The 15175-nt window shown below is 43.8% G+C and overlaps 1 protein-coding gene across 1 annotated transcript in view; it reads left to right on the forward strand.

Annotated features, from left to right (window-relative positions):
- snx27a (sorting nexin 27a) overlaps positions 1-15175 on the forward strand; it is a 35082-nt gene that overhangs the window by 14308 nt on the left and 5599 nt on the right. The window contains exons 3-8 of the mRNA XM_048229624.1: positions 1335-1527; positions 2416-2480; positions 3014-3118; positions 3304-3382; positions 9191-9354; positions 12683-12772. Coding sequence (XP_048085581.1) covers positions 1335-1527; positions 2416-2480; positions 3014-3118; positions 3304-3382; positions 9191-9354; positions 12683-12772 — 696 coding nt within the window. The remainder of the gene's footprint in view (positions 1-1334; positions 1528-2415; positions 2481-3013; positions 3119-3303; positions 3383-9190; positions 9355-12682; positions 12773-15175) is intronic.

Below are 15175 nucleotides of genomic sequence, written 5' to 3' on the forward strand. Positions count from 1 at the left end.
CTGGCCTCCTCGATGTGCCATTTCTGTGGATTTAAATTGTGAGAGAGCTTTGCAGCTGAAGCTGGACGGCGGGGTTCTGCTAAAGAGCAACACCTGCAGCAGTGACCCACCTCTGTGGATGAGTCACCTCTCAGATCAGCGTGTGTCACCGCTAGCGTCTCTCGTTTCCTCTTCTTCTTTTTTCTTTTTCTTTCTCTCTTTGTGTCTTATCCTCTCTCTCTCTCTCTCTCTCTCTCTCTCTCTCTCTCTCTCTCTCTCTCTCTCTCTCTCTCGTTCTCTCTCTCTCGTTCTCTCTCTCTCTCTCTCTCTCGTTCTCTCTCTCTCGTTCTCTCTCTCTCTCTCTCTCTCTCTCTCTCTCTTTCTCTCTCTCTCTCTCTCTCTGTTCTCTCTCTCTCTGTCTCTCTTTGTGCCTTATCCTCTCTCTCTCTCTCTCTCTCTCTCTCTCTCTCTCTCTCTCTCTCTCGTTCTCTCTCTCTCTCTCTCTCTCTCTCTCTTTCCCTCTCGTTCTCTCTCTCTCTGTCTCTCTTTGTGCCTTATCCCCATTCTCTCTCTCTCTCTTTCTTGTTTTTATATATATATATATATGTGTGTGTGTGTCTTACTACCTCTGCGTCTCTCCCTGTCTTTTTCTATGCAGAAGCCATAAAGTACATAGTTGATTATTAATTTAGTGTTGCAACTTGTTTTTATTAGTTTATTAGTTTAATACCTTTGTATGAAGTAAACATTGCAAAGATATATTACTAGACAGGTCAACCTCAAATCTACCTTTGACTTCAGAACTTGCCATAAGGTGAATTCCAAAGACTGCTAAAAAGCAGAAATGATATTTAGTATTTTAAGAGGAACAAAAGTGTCCATCAACATTGCACAAAATAATAATAATAAGTAATATTATACATATTGCTAATATAATACACTATGCCGTTAATCATATCTAAACATTGTAATCCTACACATTGCCGTTTTACATTTGAACTGCAGAGTGTACTCAATGCTGGTATTTATTTCAGATATACACAGGAGAGACGTTACATTTCTAAAGTGCTATAGGTAGGGGATTTCCCACGGTGGTCAATCAGCAACCAAGCCTATTTACCATCAAAAACAAAATCACCAACAAAACAACCTTTGTGGGCAAAAAACCTCGGCAACAGAGCAGCTCTCGAGCATTTCACTAAGGATACCAAGCAGGCCCTTTCAGTCATTGGTGTTTTGTATTCTGTACCTGTACTCTGTATTTGGTAATCTGCATATAATTATGACACAAGATATCTTTCTCTCTTACTAACTAATTCCCGTTCTCTTTCTCCGTCTCCTGTCGTGCTGTACAGGTGTATAATGTGTGCATGTCAGGCAGGCAGCTGTGCTCGAAGCGCTACCGTGAGTTTGCCATCCTGCACCAGAACCTCAAGAGGGAGTTCAGCAACTTCAACTTCCCCAAGCTGCCCGGCAAGTGGCCCTTCTCCCTGTCCGAGCAGCAGCTCGACGCACGCAGGAGAGGTCTGGAGGAGTACCTGGAGAGAGGTGTGTGTGTGTTTGCGTGTGTTTGCAGGTTTTTGTGGTTGTTTGCGTGTGTGTGCACACGTGTGTATGAGCGAGGTTTTTTGCGGTTGTTTGCGTGCGTGTCTGTGCGTTTGCGTGCGTGTCTCAAACATCACGGTGTGTGTTTGCGCATTTGTGTGCGTGCGTGCATGTCTCAATCATCAGCTGAACACACAGCGAGGAGAGGGCCTGGAAGAGTACAGGGAGAGAGGCCGGGGGAGGGTGAGATGGAGGGATGAATGAGGAGATAATGAAAGAAAGAAATGACCGGATGGTGGGAACGGAAGAAAGAGAAAGATGGAATGAATGTAGGAATGCAGGAATGAAAGAAAGCAGAAGGAAATGATGAATGACCGCAAAAAGAAAAATGAAGGTGGCTAGATGAAGGAGTGAGTGAGAGAGAGGGAGAGAGAGGGAGGAAAGGAATGAAGGAGAGAGGGAGGAAAGGAATGAAGGAGAGAGGGAGGAAAGGAATGAAAGGGGGAAAAGAAACAAGGATGAAAATGAAAAAGAATGAATGAAAGCAGACAGAAATAAAGAATAAATTAATGATGGCAAAAAAAAACACTAAATGTGAAAGAAGAGTGTGAATAAATGAAAGAAATCAAAAAGAGGAGAGGAACCCATGGTGTGAAAGAGGAACCCAGGGTGTGAAAGAGGAACCCAGGGTGTGAATTAACATAAAATGGCTATGAACACAGTAACATTTCCAGCTGGCCTGTCCTGCACACACAGTGACATGTGCTATCAGAAAACCAGAAAAGATGCCAGATTAAGTGCCTCAGATAGACACCTGACATCTGTCTCTCTTTCTCTCTCTCTCTCTCTCTCTCTTTCTCTCCCTCCCTCTCTTTCTCTTCCTCTCTGTAGTGTGTTCCGTGCGGGTGATCGGCGAGTGCGATATCATGCAGGAGTTCCTGACTGAATCGGATGAGGTAAGATGTGGCCAAGCCACAGTCGGGACTTGATGCCGCCCTGCGGCGTCTCCCCGTGCTGTGCGGCTAGCGCTAGCTCAATTATCTGCCACACTCATCAAATGTGTGTATGGCAGAGAGAGAGAGAGACACACACACAAGTTGGAGTAGAAAAACCGCACTCAAGTTTTTTTCTCTTTACTTTGCCATGTCCATAGACGCGTTTCGGCCTAAGGCATCATCAGTGTCAGAGAGAGTCATGTCACAGTCATGAGTTCTACCACCATTAAACAGTGGGCATGTTGTCAGTTTGATCTGTTTCAGGTCTATGAAACCTGTTTTTGTTTTGCTCAACTTCTTCAATTTATCTCTCAGCATTGTTATGTCACAAAGGGCTAGCAACTTATCAACAGCTCATGATAAAGGAACACCTGATATTTGCCTGATATTGAAAAAGCCTACATCTTCCCTGTGTGTTTGTGTGTGTGTGTGTGTGTGTGTGTGTGTGTGTGTGTGTGTGTGTGTGTGTGTGTGTGTGTGCATGTTTGCTGTAGAACTACAACGGCGTGGCAGATGTGGAGTTGCGTATTGCCTTGCCAGATAAGACAACCATCTCCGTTCGGGTGCGCAAGAACAGCACAACTGACCAGGTGTACCAGGTAAAGAGTACAGAACACACACACATCGTCTAATCACACGCTGACACTTATTATGTGACCAGCACATCATATCGGCCAATAGTACTAATGGTCTTTATTATGTGAGAATCATATCGGCCAATAGTACTTACCGTCTTTATTATGTGAGAATCATATCGGCCAATAGCACTCCTCCTCTTCCGCAGGCACTGGTGATGAAGGTGGGCATGGACAGCATCATGGCCAGCTACTTTGCCCTCTTTGAGGTCATCAACCATACTTTTGGTGAGTGGGTAGATCAGTAGCACATTCAAAGATACGGTTCAGAAAATCATTGTACCTGTTGTCAGAATAGTGCTCCTTTAGTGTGTGTGTATATATGACCCTATATGTGTAAATGTAGTCTCTATATGTGTAAATGTAGTCTCTATATGTGTAAATGTAGTCTCTAAGGGCGTATTCACACTGGGTCCGTTTAACTGGACCGTACCCGAGTGTGATTACTCCCCCCTAGCCCTGACTCAGCTGGTCTCTGTTCACATTACATATTTGTGTGCGGAGCTGGGTCCGTTTATGTCATTAACACTAGCTTCTTTTTACCAACATTGCTTGGCAACGTCGCAAAAACGGCAGTTTATTTCCTGGTTTTGGAACATGGCATTCAAACTGCACCGGAGTTCTAATGAACAGTACCCCTGTTTTCTAGCGGACTCTGGTCCGCACCGGAGTTCGGTAGACTGCGTTCTAGGGCTGGGACAACGCGTCGACGTAATCGATGATGTCGACGCAAAAAATACGTTGACGCAAAATATGCGCGTCGATTCGTCAAGCATAACGTGTGCTGCTTAATATTTTTAATTTTACACCTTCAGTGTTTTCCATACGTTGACTAATCTGTGGCTGGGCGCCACAAAATCAAAACCGGCCAGCACACATTGATGTTCTATGTTGTACTATTTAAATTAAAGATAAGATAAAATAATTTTATTGAGCTGCACTTTTTACTCACGCAGCCTTTCGGAACCCCTTCCTCGCCCCGCCCGCTCTCTCTCGTAACGAGCCCGCTGCTCCTCCTCTGCATGTGCATTTAACAAAATATTCACGATTGTTGAAGGATTGTTGTTGACACATAGAAGCCCTGCATAGAACACAGTGGGCTAAATTGCTATTAAATCCACTTAGCATCGTGACCATGCTGCGCAAATTTGTTCAAAACTGCTGCATTAAAGTTAAAGGAAACTCTGCTAAGGTCTTATCAAAACATAGTTTAGTCTCCTCAATGTACTAAGTTAAGTTACAGTATGCAATCAAGCAGTATCTCAAAGCTAACGTTAGAATACTGTTTGGATGTCAAGTTTAGCATGCTTACTTACAGCTGCTTGTATTTCGTTACTCATGCAGGGCTCATTTTATTGACTCTGAATGTTTGCAAAATCCCGATGTAAATGGAAAGGTGTTTTCCAAGACTCAAAAGTGCTTGTCCCAAGGAGAAGTACGAACCGTTATTTGAACTAACTACGTTATGAATTGCATCCACACATCAGCAGCCTTTTAACTGTGTTAATGTTAATTGCTAGCCTGGGTGTTCCCATGCTGCCTTGCGCGCGATTTGATTCACGCTGCTAAGGCAGCCTGGAGACCATGGAGCAAATTTTCGCCTGAGATAGGGAACCAATCACAGAACAGGGGGAAAGCAAGACGATGATGAGCTATGCACAGACGCATTTGATAGACATCCGTGGCACCCAATAAACGGATCTGGGCATTTTTTTCAAATACGAGAAAATGAACGTTTGGTTCCCAGACCACGTCTCATTGAGAAGTGGTGGCGCTAGCCAGGCTAGTTAATTGCAAGGATACCCTCACAAACGTCTTAAAGTGACGGGCACTCAATTAGACCTATACACTACTGAACTTTATTGAATGCTACCTCTGACTAAAAATGCATTAGGCTACTTTGCACTTGTATAGTCTTTTATTTTGGAATCTTAAGGGCAATAAACATATATTGCAATGTTAAAGAATTCATGTTTAATTCATTCAGATATGTAAATAAACAGGTATAAGTTGCTATTAGTCAATTAATGAGGAGATAATCGTTAATCGAATCGAAATCGAATCGGACTGAAAAAATGAATCGTTAGATTAATCGATGCATCGAAAAAATAATCGCTAGATTAATCTTTTAAAAAATAATCGTTTATCCCAGCCCTACTGCGTTCAAATTAGCAAAAATCACCGAACCATCGGTCCAAACGAACTCTGGTCTGGACCCAGCAGTCTAGTGTGAATGCACTGTATTCTCTGACTCTCGATTGCCAAAAACAAATTTGGAGACAATAAAGGCTAATCTGTTCTTTAGTGGTTAGTTTACCACATGTCTAGTTTTATATCCTGATATTAAGCTGTCCTGGTGGCTACCAATAACAATAAATTAAACCAAAATAGTACAAGTACATTAAAGCTGACTCCCTCCACGTTTCAGCTGATTATTTCATGAGAATTTGTTAAGGGGGAAATGACATTCTTATTGATTGTTTGCTTTAGGGTGTTTTTCAGTGTCATATTTCAAATGTTTGCAAATCCTGAAATACCTGGGGAGTATTCCAAGTACATGGTTTAGTGACAAACCTGGGTTAGTTAACTCAGAGTAAGTGGTGAACCTCCTACAACAAGAGCCCTATGGCATTGTTTTGTTAGGAGAATGAAGCCATACAGCTCTTCTATTAGGAGGATTACCACTTACTCTGAGTTAACTTACCCAGGTTTATCACCAAACCACGTACTTGGAATACCCCCCTGGTGTGTGTTCAAAATAACAAGCAAAAGCAAATGTATTTCGACAGCTTTGAGTTCACTGTGAACATTTTCATATACACACAAACAAACCATCTGAGAGGGTAGTTCTCTGCAAACAAACATGGTCGCAGGACGTGGGAGTTGGCATTTTAACATTTTTCAATGTGTTCAGAAGAATCTTCTAAAAAAAAAAAAAACTTGTTTGCCTGCAAACATTTACATACACACACAAACCGTCTGAGAAGGTAGTCCTGCAAACAAACATGGTCGCTGGACTCAGGAGTAGCCATTTTAACAATTTGACAGCAATATGAAATGATTTCAGAGGAACGTTCAAAGAAAGCTTGTTTGTTAACAATAAACTAAACCAAAATGGAACAGATTTTTGCTGTTTGCCTAATCTCAACACAACACAGCTCTGCTGTCGCCATTTCTCAGTCGTACTTACTCTCACTCCACTGGCTCTTCTCAAACCCAAAGATGGCCCCTCAGGGGTGGGGTGCAGCCCCCACTTCCAAACCCTCCTTTACATCTCTTAACAGTGCCGTCCCCACCCCCCACCCCCCAGTAGTCTGGGCTATTACTCATTTGGCAGATGCTGGGATGCAGCTGGCTGCTACAGGTGCTGCTGCTGATGACTGCTGTGGACTCTCTGGCTCCAGCTGTGCTGAAGCATCTCAGCAGCGCTGCTGCAGTCAGCCTCTTCATCTGCCATCGCTACACTAAATCACCCTCTAGTGCCCAACCAACATCACGGCCCCAGCACACACTATATAGACAGCCAGCCAGTCAGATACTGCGGAGAAATCTCTCTCTCTCTCTGTCTCTGTCTCTGTCTCTCTCACTCGCTCACACACTCTCTCTCATTCTCACTCTCTTTCTCTCTCTCTCTCTCTCGCTCTGTCTCACTCTCTCTCTCAAATATGCTTTATTAGCACGACAAATCATATGATGCATTGCCAAAGCGTTCACAGGAATAATAATAATTACAAAAAAATAAACAAACCTACATATACAAACATTTACGCACGTTGCTCAGTGGTCACTCCTCTCTCACTCTCACTCACTCACTCTTACTCTCTCTATCTCTCTCTCTCTCCACTTTATCCACTTTATGCTCTCTTTAAAAAATGGGATTTAACAGGGAGGCTACGTCAGGCACATCACTGGAGCGTATGCTGCAACAATCAGCTTCCACTATAATCAATGGAACTAGCTACATCAGGCACATAACATAGCTACACCAGACGTGATTGCAGCTCGTACATCCTTCTTAAACTATGTTTACGCTCTACGAAGGGAGCACTTCCCTCGCGCACGCGGTCTCGCTCTTCCTCGCTCCCCAGTTACTCATTACAGTTCTTCATGCCTTCCTGTGTAACTTATCTATTTGTTCATAAATAGTTGGGGAGGGGTGCGGCTAGGGTGTGAGTCTGGCTGTCTGTCTGTCACTCGTCAGCTCGTCAACCCCCACGGTTTAATTAAAGGAACCATATGTAAGAAATGTATTTCAATTAATCATAAAATGGCCCTGATATGTCACTAGACATTAAGAAATCATGTTCATTTAAAATACTTATATCACTGACAACAGTAGTCCGGCCAGGATATTATCATTTAAAAAGTGAAGTTGCAGCCCTCAACTGATGTTGATGTTGTCATATTGTGTTTTGGCCTGATGCGCCATCCTCCACCTATCTACTAATCACAAAGTCAATAGTGTTTCGGCATCCGGGTTGCCAGCTCTGCCAGTCAGAGTGGAGGGGAAGGGGATACACCTTCTACAGTAATTTGAAAGTGATTGTAGTACCAGTTTTGACCACAATCTTACATACGGTTCCTTTAATACCGCCACGGTATCAGAATCAGGGCGGACGCACATTTGCATTTTAAATAATCCTGCGACGTATCCTCCCCTGCTGGCTGCTGCTCACATTGCAATTTAACAATAAGTAGCCTAAACTAGTCAGAGGTTATTATGGCCCGTCCAGTTTCAGTTCACATATTATATATTGTATTGATGTAGCCTATTTAAAGCATTAACTTTCTTCTCAGTGTTTCCTCTTCATTTAGCGGTGCCACTGCTTCAGAATTAGGGGGGACGCAAAATATTGTCCAGAAGCATAGTAGGCTAAATGCCCTCCGCTGGCTGCTGAAAATTGCAGTTTAAGAATAAACAGCAATGCTAATCCGAGGTACCTGTCTAGTTTTATTCCATAAATATATTGTTTTTATAGACGTTAGTAACATGCGCTATCAAGAGCTTCCATGTGCTACGCGTGTTTGTCAACATCGCAAAAACTACAATTTTCACACAACTTGGAAAGGTGTAGCACAGGCCAAGGAAAACCCTCATTTCTGAAGCTGATCGTATAAAGTATTTCCCATATCGTAGTCTATAGGCCTAAGCTCGCTCGCAACAACAGCAAAAATGAAACTGGAGAGAGGATGTCTCCGCGAAGACACCGCTGTTACATTAGATGCGCACTCAATAGCGAATTGACGCAGTTAAAAAAGCAACGACTGCTGGTAGTAATGAAGGTAAATTGCAAACCATTTTGTATGCACTCGCGGTGATGGCCTAGTAGGCCTAATGTGAATCGCGGACTATAAAGCAAAGGAGATTTGCACCAAATAAAGGCAGTGTTGTGAGTTGTGTTTTTACGTGTTTGCACAAAACTTAATTTCTGTCATAAACGAAGTAAGGTAAGCGTTTCTCCATTGTCTACGTGAACTACCGGTATGTTCAAGCGTTCAAGTGACAATGTGGTTTAATGCATGGGTTAACGTGACGTGAGTCAGACAGAAGATGGGCCTGTCTTAGTTCCTGAATCCTGTCCCTCTCAAGTCACGTTAGGCTAAATGGTGTGATTTGCTACTAGAATAAAAAAAGACATCCCGGCAGTGACACCCGACCAGTTTTTTCACACTAACCTGCCACTGTTAAAAAAAAATCTAGCAGAAACACTGCAGATTGCAGTACAACATTTGTCTGAAAGGGTTGTGGATAAATAGATGGAGATAGATAGATAGATAGATAGATAGATAGATACTTTATTGATCCCCAAGGGGAAATTCAAGATAGTGTTGTAGGTAGGGGAGATTGGCATGTCCCTGTATGTATCAGGCTTGTCTATCATATTTACTTTTGTCTCTTATGCTCTCTCTTCATCTCTATCTCCCTCTTTTTTTCTCTCTCTCCCACTCTATCTCTCATTATCATTATGTATTCTCTGTTGTCCTCTGCCCCCCCCCTCCCTCTCTCTCTCTCTCTCTCTCTCTCTCTCTCTGTAGTGCGTAAGCTGGCCCCTAATGAGTTTCCCCATAAGCTGTATGTGCAGAACCTGACGTCCGCTGTGCCCGGCACGTGCCTGGCCCTCCGCAAGTGGCTCTTCAGCATCCAGGAGGAGGAACTGCTGCAGGACAACCCACTCGCCCTGCACTACTGCTTTCACCAGGTACACACACACTTACTCACACACACACACACACACACACACACACTTACACACTCACACTCACACTCACACACACACTCACACTCACACACACACACACACACTCACACACAATGGATGATTTCCCAACGTAGAACTGGTGCGGTACAGTTTTGCGTGTGGCAATACAATACCTGCGTGTGACACTGACAGGGAGGCTACACCTGTCTACACCAGATGTGATGGCGGCACGTACTGTACGTTTAAAAAAAAAAAAAAACAGACCAGTCTTCTGCCATTTTTGCACGTCGCGATCGGAACACTTCGGTTACCATGGCATGACTTCTCTTCCTGATACCCGCTGGAAAGTCAAACTGCATGGAACTGGCAGGGATTGTTTTTTTTTTTGTTTTTTTTTTTACAAAATACAACAGCCAAATAACATTGCTGATAGCTTTTGTTCATCTCAAACACAATGTAGCCAGGTGAGATGTTTGCAACTACATGACCTTTTATCAATCCAGTTGCAGTAGGCCTAGATGAACTGTGATGAACTGCCCTATTTGTGATTTGATTTTAGAGGTTTTATACCGGTGCTACAGATTTTGTGACTGGTGCTACAAATCTTTTAACCTCTGTAGCACCAGTGCTATGTGGGAAAAAAAGGTAACATACAGCCCTGTGACACCACGACATCTACATTTCCGCTCGCTGCCACACTTGCGTTAGTCGGATGTATCTGAAACCAGGTTTTAACACCTTCGCTCTGCTCCCATGGGTCTGGTTACAAACTGGGCCTTTGATCTGAACCACAGAGTGTTTCTGTTGTTACCATAAATACTGCCAGCACACGTGGAGGAGGGGGGGGAGATGACAGGAGAGGGGAGGAGAGGGGAAGAGAAGAGAAGAGAGGAGAGGAGAGGAGAGGAGGGGAGAGGGGGAGAGAGGAGAGGAGAATAGAGGAGAAGAGAGGAGAGGAAAAGAGAAGAGGAGAAGAGAGGAGAGGGGAAGGGAGAGGAGAGGAGAAGAGGAGAGGAGAGAGCCTGGTTTGGCTGGTTTTGTTTTGTTTTGTTTGTCTACAGCTGAGCTGAACAAAGAGACCTGTGACTGTCAGCAGGCTAAAAATAGCAGAGCTACACACACACACACACACACACGTTTTTGCTTTTGGTTTTCTTATTTTCATTTGACGCACTCCCACTGCCAAAGTGACGTCGTTACATTCTTCAACTTTGTGCAACGTTCTTATCTGCCGAGCACGTACCACTACTAAAATGGTGTGATGTTCAACATTGTGCAATGTTCCTGTCTTCCATGAATGTTGCTATGCTGCTGATGCCTGGAATGCAAATAGCTCCTCTAATATGCCCACATTCGTGAACAATGTGGCTACTTTTGGCCGAGGCTTTTAACCAAAGTGACTTGCGTTCTCAGTATGAATGCTATCGAAGCACTGAACGTGACCTTGCTGTTGTGAGCAACTTTGATTTACTGACTGAGCAAGAAGAACAAATTTCAAACATGTATTGTTATCTGTCCTTTGATGTCTATATAATGACATAGTGATTGTGCAACATCCCCGTGAAGTATTTGTAATCACTTAGCAATTCAATATGACAAGTTTGGACAGATAGTCTTCTCATAGATCTGTGCTGTATTTGCCAAAAAGCAGGTTCAAGCCTCCTGTTTTCTTAACACTTCTACGACAATTACACATACTAAGCCTCATGGTCAGATGGCCTTGGGGTCTTCAGTAGAATTTATCCATTACTGAGAAGAGCTGGAAATAGCGTGAACTCGGTGCCCAGAATCCGGCTGGACTGTGTTAGAAGAAGGCTCTCAAGGTATAGTTGTGCACCTGACCAGAATCTGAGCTTCGTATCGAGGGATCCTGCTTTGCTAAGTAAAAGGCAGCATGGATGTGTCTGTGATGCAGAGACATCAAGACACTAAAGAGACATCTACCGACTTGCTTCCCATAAATTAAGAAAGAGTAAACACTTTAGAGTGTTTTTTTTTTTACTCTGTTTACCATCACCGAGGAGGTAGTTTCAAGAGAAGACGTGAATAGAACAGTGTCAGACTGACACACACACACACACACACACACACACACACACGCAGGCAGAAGCACGTACTCGTAAACACTTAACCCACAGAGTCTCCAGCTGCCTGCGCTGGGAGCATAAAGTCACACTCACACACACACTCATCTCATTTGCAAGCATCTCCGTACACACAGAGTGCAAACAGTGAGAATTTTCTGCATACATATACTCTTAAGTCACACGCTGTCAATGTGCCAAACGTGTACTGTCTTGCGTATACACACACATGCATGCCCAGGCATACGCGCATGTATACATTGTTCTATACACCCCATTATTACTTTATACAAATACACACACGCATATAAACACACACTTACTCTTATTATGTGATTAGCACTTCAGCCAATAGCAAGTCTTCCTCTTATTATGTGCCAATTATATCAAGCCAATAGCACTTATCATCTTTTTTTTATGTGACCAATATGACTGTTTGTTTTTTTTAAGTATATTTTTTGGCCTTTTTTTGCCTTTATTTGGACAGGACAGTGGAGAGTGACAGGAACGAAGTGGGAGAGAGAGATGGGGTGGGATCGGGAAATGACCGCAGGTCGTATTCGAACCTGGGTTCCCATGGGCACTCAGACCCTTATATGGTACGGGCGCTGTAGCCTCCTGCGCCACAGCGCCCCCCCCCAATATGACTGTTAATCAGGCATCTTTTACACACACCCACTGTACCTAGCTACGTCACCACCACGCGTATCTCTCTTATGTCCATCACCCCAGTGAGCAGCTGGCCGGGCAGACCCCCATGCCCAGTGTGTGGGAGCCGGGTTAGGGTTAGCAGCGGTCACAAGTCAAATTGGATCTGGGCCAGAGAGGGTAATGTTCTAGAACTGTGTCTTGGTCAGTTCGGAGAGGGTGACGTTCTAGAACTGGGCTTGGGTCGGAGAGGGTGATGTTCTAAAACTGTGGGTCAGAGAGGGTGACGTTCTAAAACTGAATCTGGGTCAAAGAGGGCAATGCTCTAGAACTGGGTTTGGGTCAGAGAGGGCAATGTTCTAGAACTAGGTTTGGGTCAGAGAGGGTGACCCTCTAGAACTGGGTCTGGGTTGGCTCAGCTTTGCCTCTGAGCTGTTACCCCGGAGTGGCCAGTTAGGCATCAGTTGGCATAAATCCTGATGGTGTGTGTGTGTGCCAAGATGTGTCAGTGTGGTGGAGCAGCATCATCTCTCTCTCTCTCTCTCTCTCTCTCTCTCTCTCTCTCTCTCTCTCTCTCTCTCTCTCTCTCTCTCCAGGCACAAGACGACGTGAAGAAGGGCTTCATAAAGGCTGAGGATAAATCCTACCAGCTGCAGAAGCTCGCAGAACAGCGCAAGATGGCTATGGTAAGACTCTCTCTCTCCCTCTCTCTCTGCCCTGTCTCCCTCTATTTTTGTCCCTTTCCTCTTTCAATCTCCCTATCAAAGGGCCATTTTGTCAGGTAGCTAAAAAAAGCAGTGAAGTTCGCCTTTGCCTCAAGGCAAGGATCAGACTTCATACAACCTTGCTCGACACCATCTGCAGCCTCTTCATCCTCCTCTTCCTCATCCAACTATGTCTATGTTCACATTTCTATACTGTGTATCTATTGGACTAGATCCCAATACTCTTTCAAATATACTAGGCACAGTGACGACCCAACTTCCACCTCTGTCTTAAACATATCTGGGCCCACAGTGGCTTACGTGCTGGGTGACACATACTTCATGTTCATAGCGACGTCGCATTTAAATCCTTTGATGTTGAACCTTCCCATTCATTGTGAAGCCAAATTCACTCAAGTGTCTGACTGTTGAGCCACTTAATAGGAAACGTGGCCTGGGTTTGGACCACCACAAGACAAGTTAGTTTTACCCTACTGATGAGGATGTGATTCAGCAGCTGGTTTTATGCAAGGAAGAGTTTAATAGATGAAGGATGTGCGTTTGGATTATACTATTAGTGTTCTCTGGGTGGGGAGTCAGACCTGTGACCTCGGTGTGGTCAGCCGTCGGTCTGCAGGCTTCACTGCAGAAACCCCGTCATTCCTAAACTCCAACTCATTTCCTTGAGCTGGGAGGAGACCCGCGGGTGTGTGTTTGGGTTCCTGAGTATGAATGGAGGAAGGAGGGAGTGTGCTGCTGCTGCCAGCTACTTTTAGCTGTGGGGTCAGTGTCCAGTCCAGCTTTTGTGTGTGTGTGTGTGGGGGTCTGTGTTACTGAGTGTTTAAGTGTTGTATAGAGAGAGTTCGGACAACTCCTCATGGGCACGATGTTTAAGACCAACATCAAATGATTCTACAGCGTAACCCTATGGGGCAAATATGCTATGTTGAAATAAATCTCATATTTTCACCATTAACAGGCCTATAAATGTTATTATCAACATTTGTCAATATGTAAATGGCCCTTACAGAAATATCCCAGTGTATATTGACCTTTGATATCTTAAACGGGCCTGTAAAATGCCCATTGTAGTGACCACGTCGCCTAATCGGCCTCGGAGCAGTGTTTACCTTTCTTTTCTTATTCCGTCTCCCGACGCAATAATAACTTAGTAGTAACCGACGCAATAATAACTTAGTAGTAACCGACGCAATAATAACTTAGTAGTAACCGAGGCAATAATAACTTAGTAGTAACCGAGGCAAAGTTATGTGCTTTTCACAGTATATTTCATCTGAGTTATAGATGTCAAATGAAATTACACAAGCTTAAATTCAAGTCATGACTATGGCAAGATCACAAGGTAGTTTCTAAGCTCTTAGATACATTAATACATCAATGATTGTATTACTATATATTTTTCCTATGTGAATTCTTAACATAAGTCAAAGAGAGACATTGACATTTAACTCACACAATAGGGAGTCATTATTGGCCTTCCAGTTTTTCCTTCTGACCTTTTGCTCCCACCATTTTCTTCTTTTTGGGTCACGGGGGAAATTGTGCAACCGTTTTCCACTTCCCGGTCTTGCGCTGCAGCCATACGCGCAGCAGTTGGGCTTTTTTTTTATAAAAAGAATAATAATTTATGATATTTTTTCCACTATTCACTGTACTATGTGAATGGGGATCTGAAGAATGTTGGTATGAAACATGGCGTCCACGAACCACATGATCGTCTCGGAACCAAGCGCATAACTGGATAGCTCAAACCGTTCCATTCCCTAGTTGGCCAAACTACCGGTATATACAGCTCTGCTTTTAGCTGTAGGGCAGTCTCCAGTCCAGCTTTGTTTAGAGTGTGTGTGTGTGTGTGTGAGTTGCTGGGTCTGTATTATAAAGTGTTAACTGTTTCAGTTTTGGGATCCAAACCCCTGTCCCATTGGATCCGTCTCCCAAATTCCCACTACTGCTTGCGCCACTGCTTTTTGTCTGGGATCTCTCTAACTCTGTGCAGCTTTGTCATGTTCAGTGTTTGTCACCCCTAGAGGCAAGGCAGGGCATTGCTAATTCCAAGTGCTTTCCAAATTAGCAGCTAAAAGGACATGGATAATAATAATGCATCAAAAATTAATAAAGAAAATAAGATATTAGAGAAGTTTAAGAGGGAAGTTAAGGAGGGGTTTGCATGGATATTGCTGCAGTCTATGTATTTCCCCTTATTCACTAGGAGAGTCCCACCAAAGGTGCAGTCCACAATTTCATCCCACAACACCGCACACAAATTCAACAAAGTGTTTCCTCAAGTTCCTCAAGCTGTCCACTCCAAATGAGTGCATTCTGAAAAAGCACCACAGGGGTTTTCTGTGTCTGTAAATGGTAAAC

Source organism: Alosa alosa, chromosome 20, assembly GCF_017589495.1.
Source record: "Alosa alosa isolate M-15738 ecotype Scorff River chromosome 20, AALO_Geno_1.1, whole genome shotgun sequence".
NCBI classification, from domain to species: Eukaryota; Metazoa; Chordata; class Actinopteri; order Clupeiformes; family Clupeidae; genus Alosa; species Alosa alosa.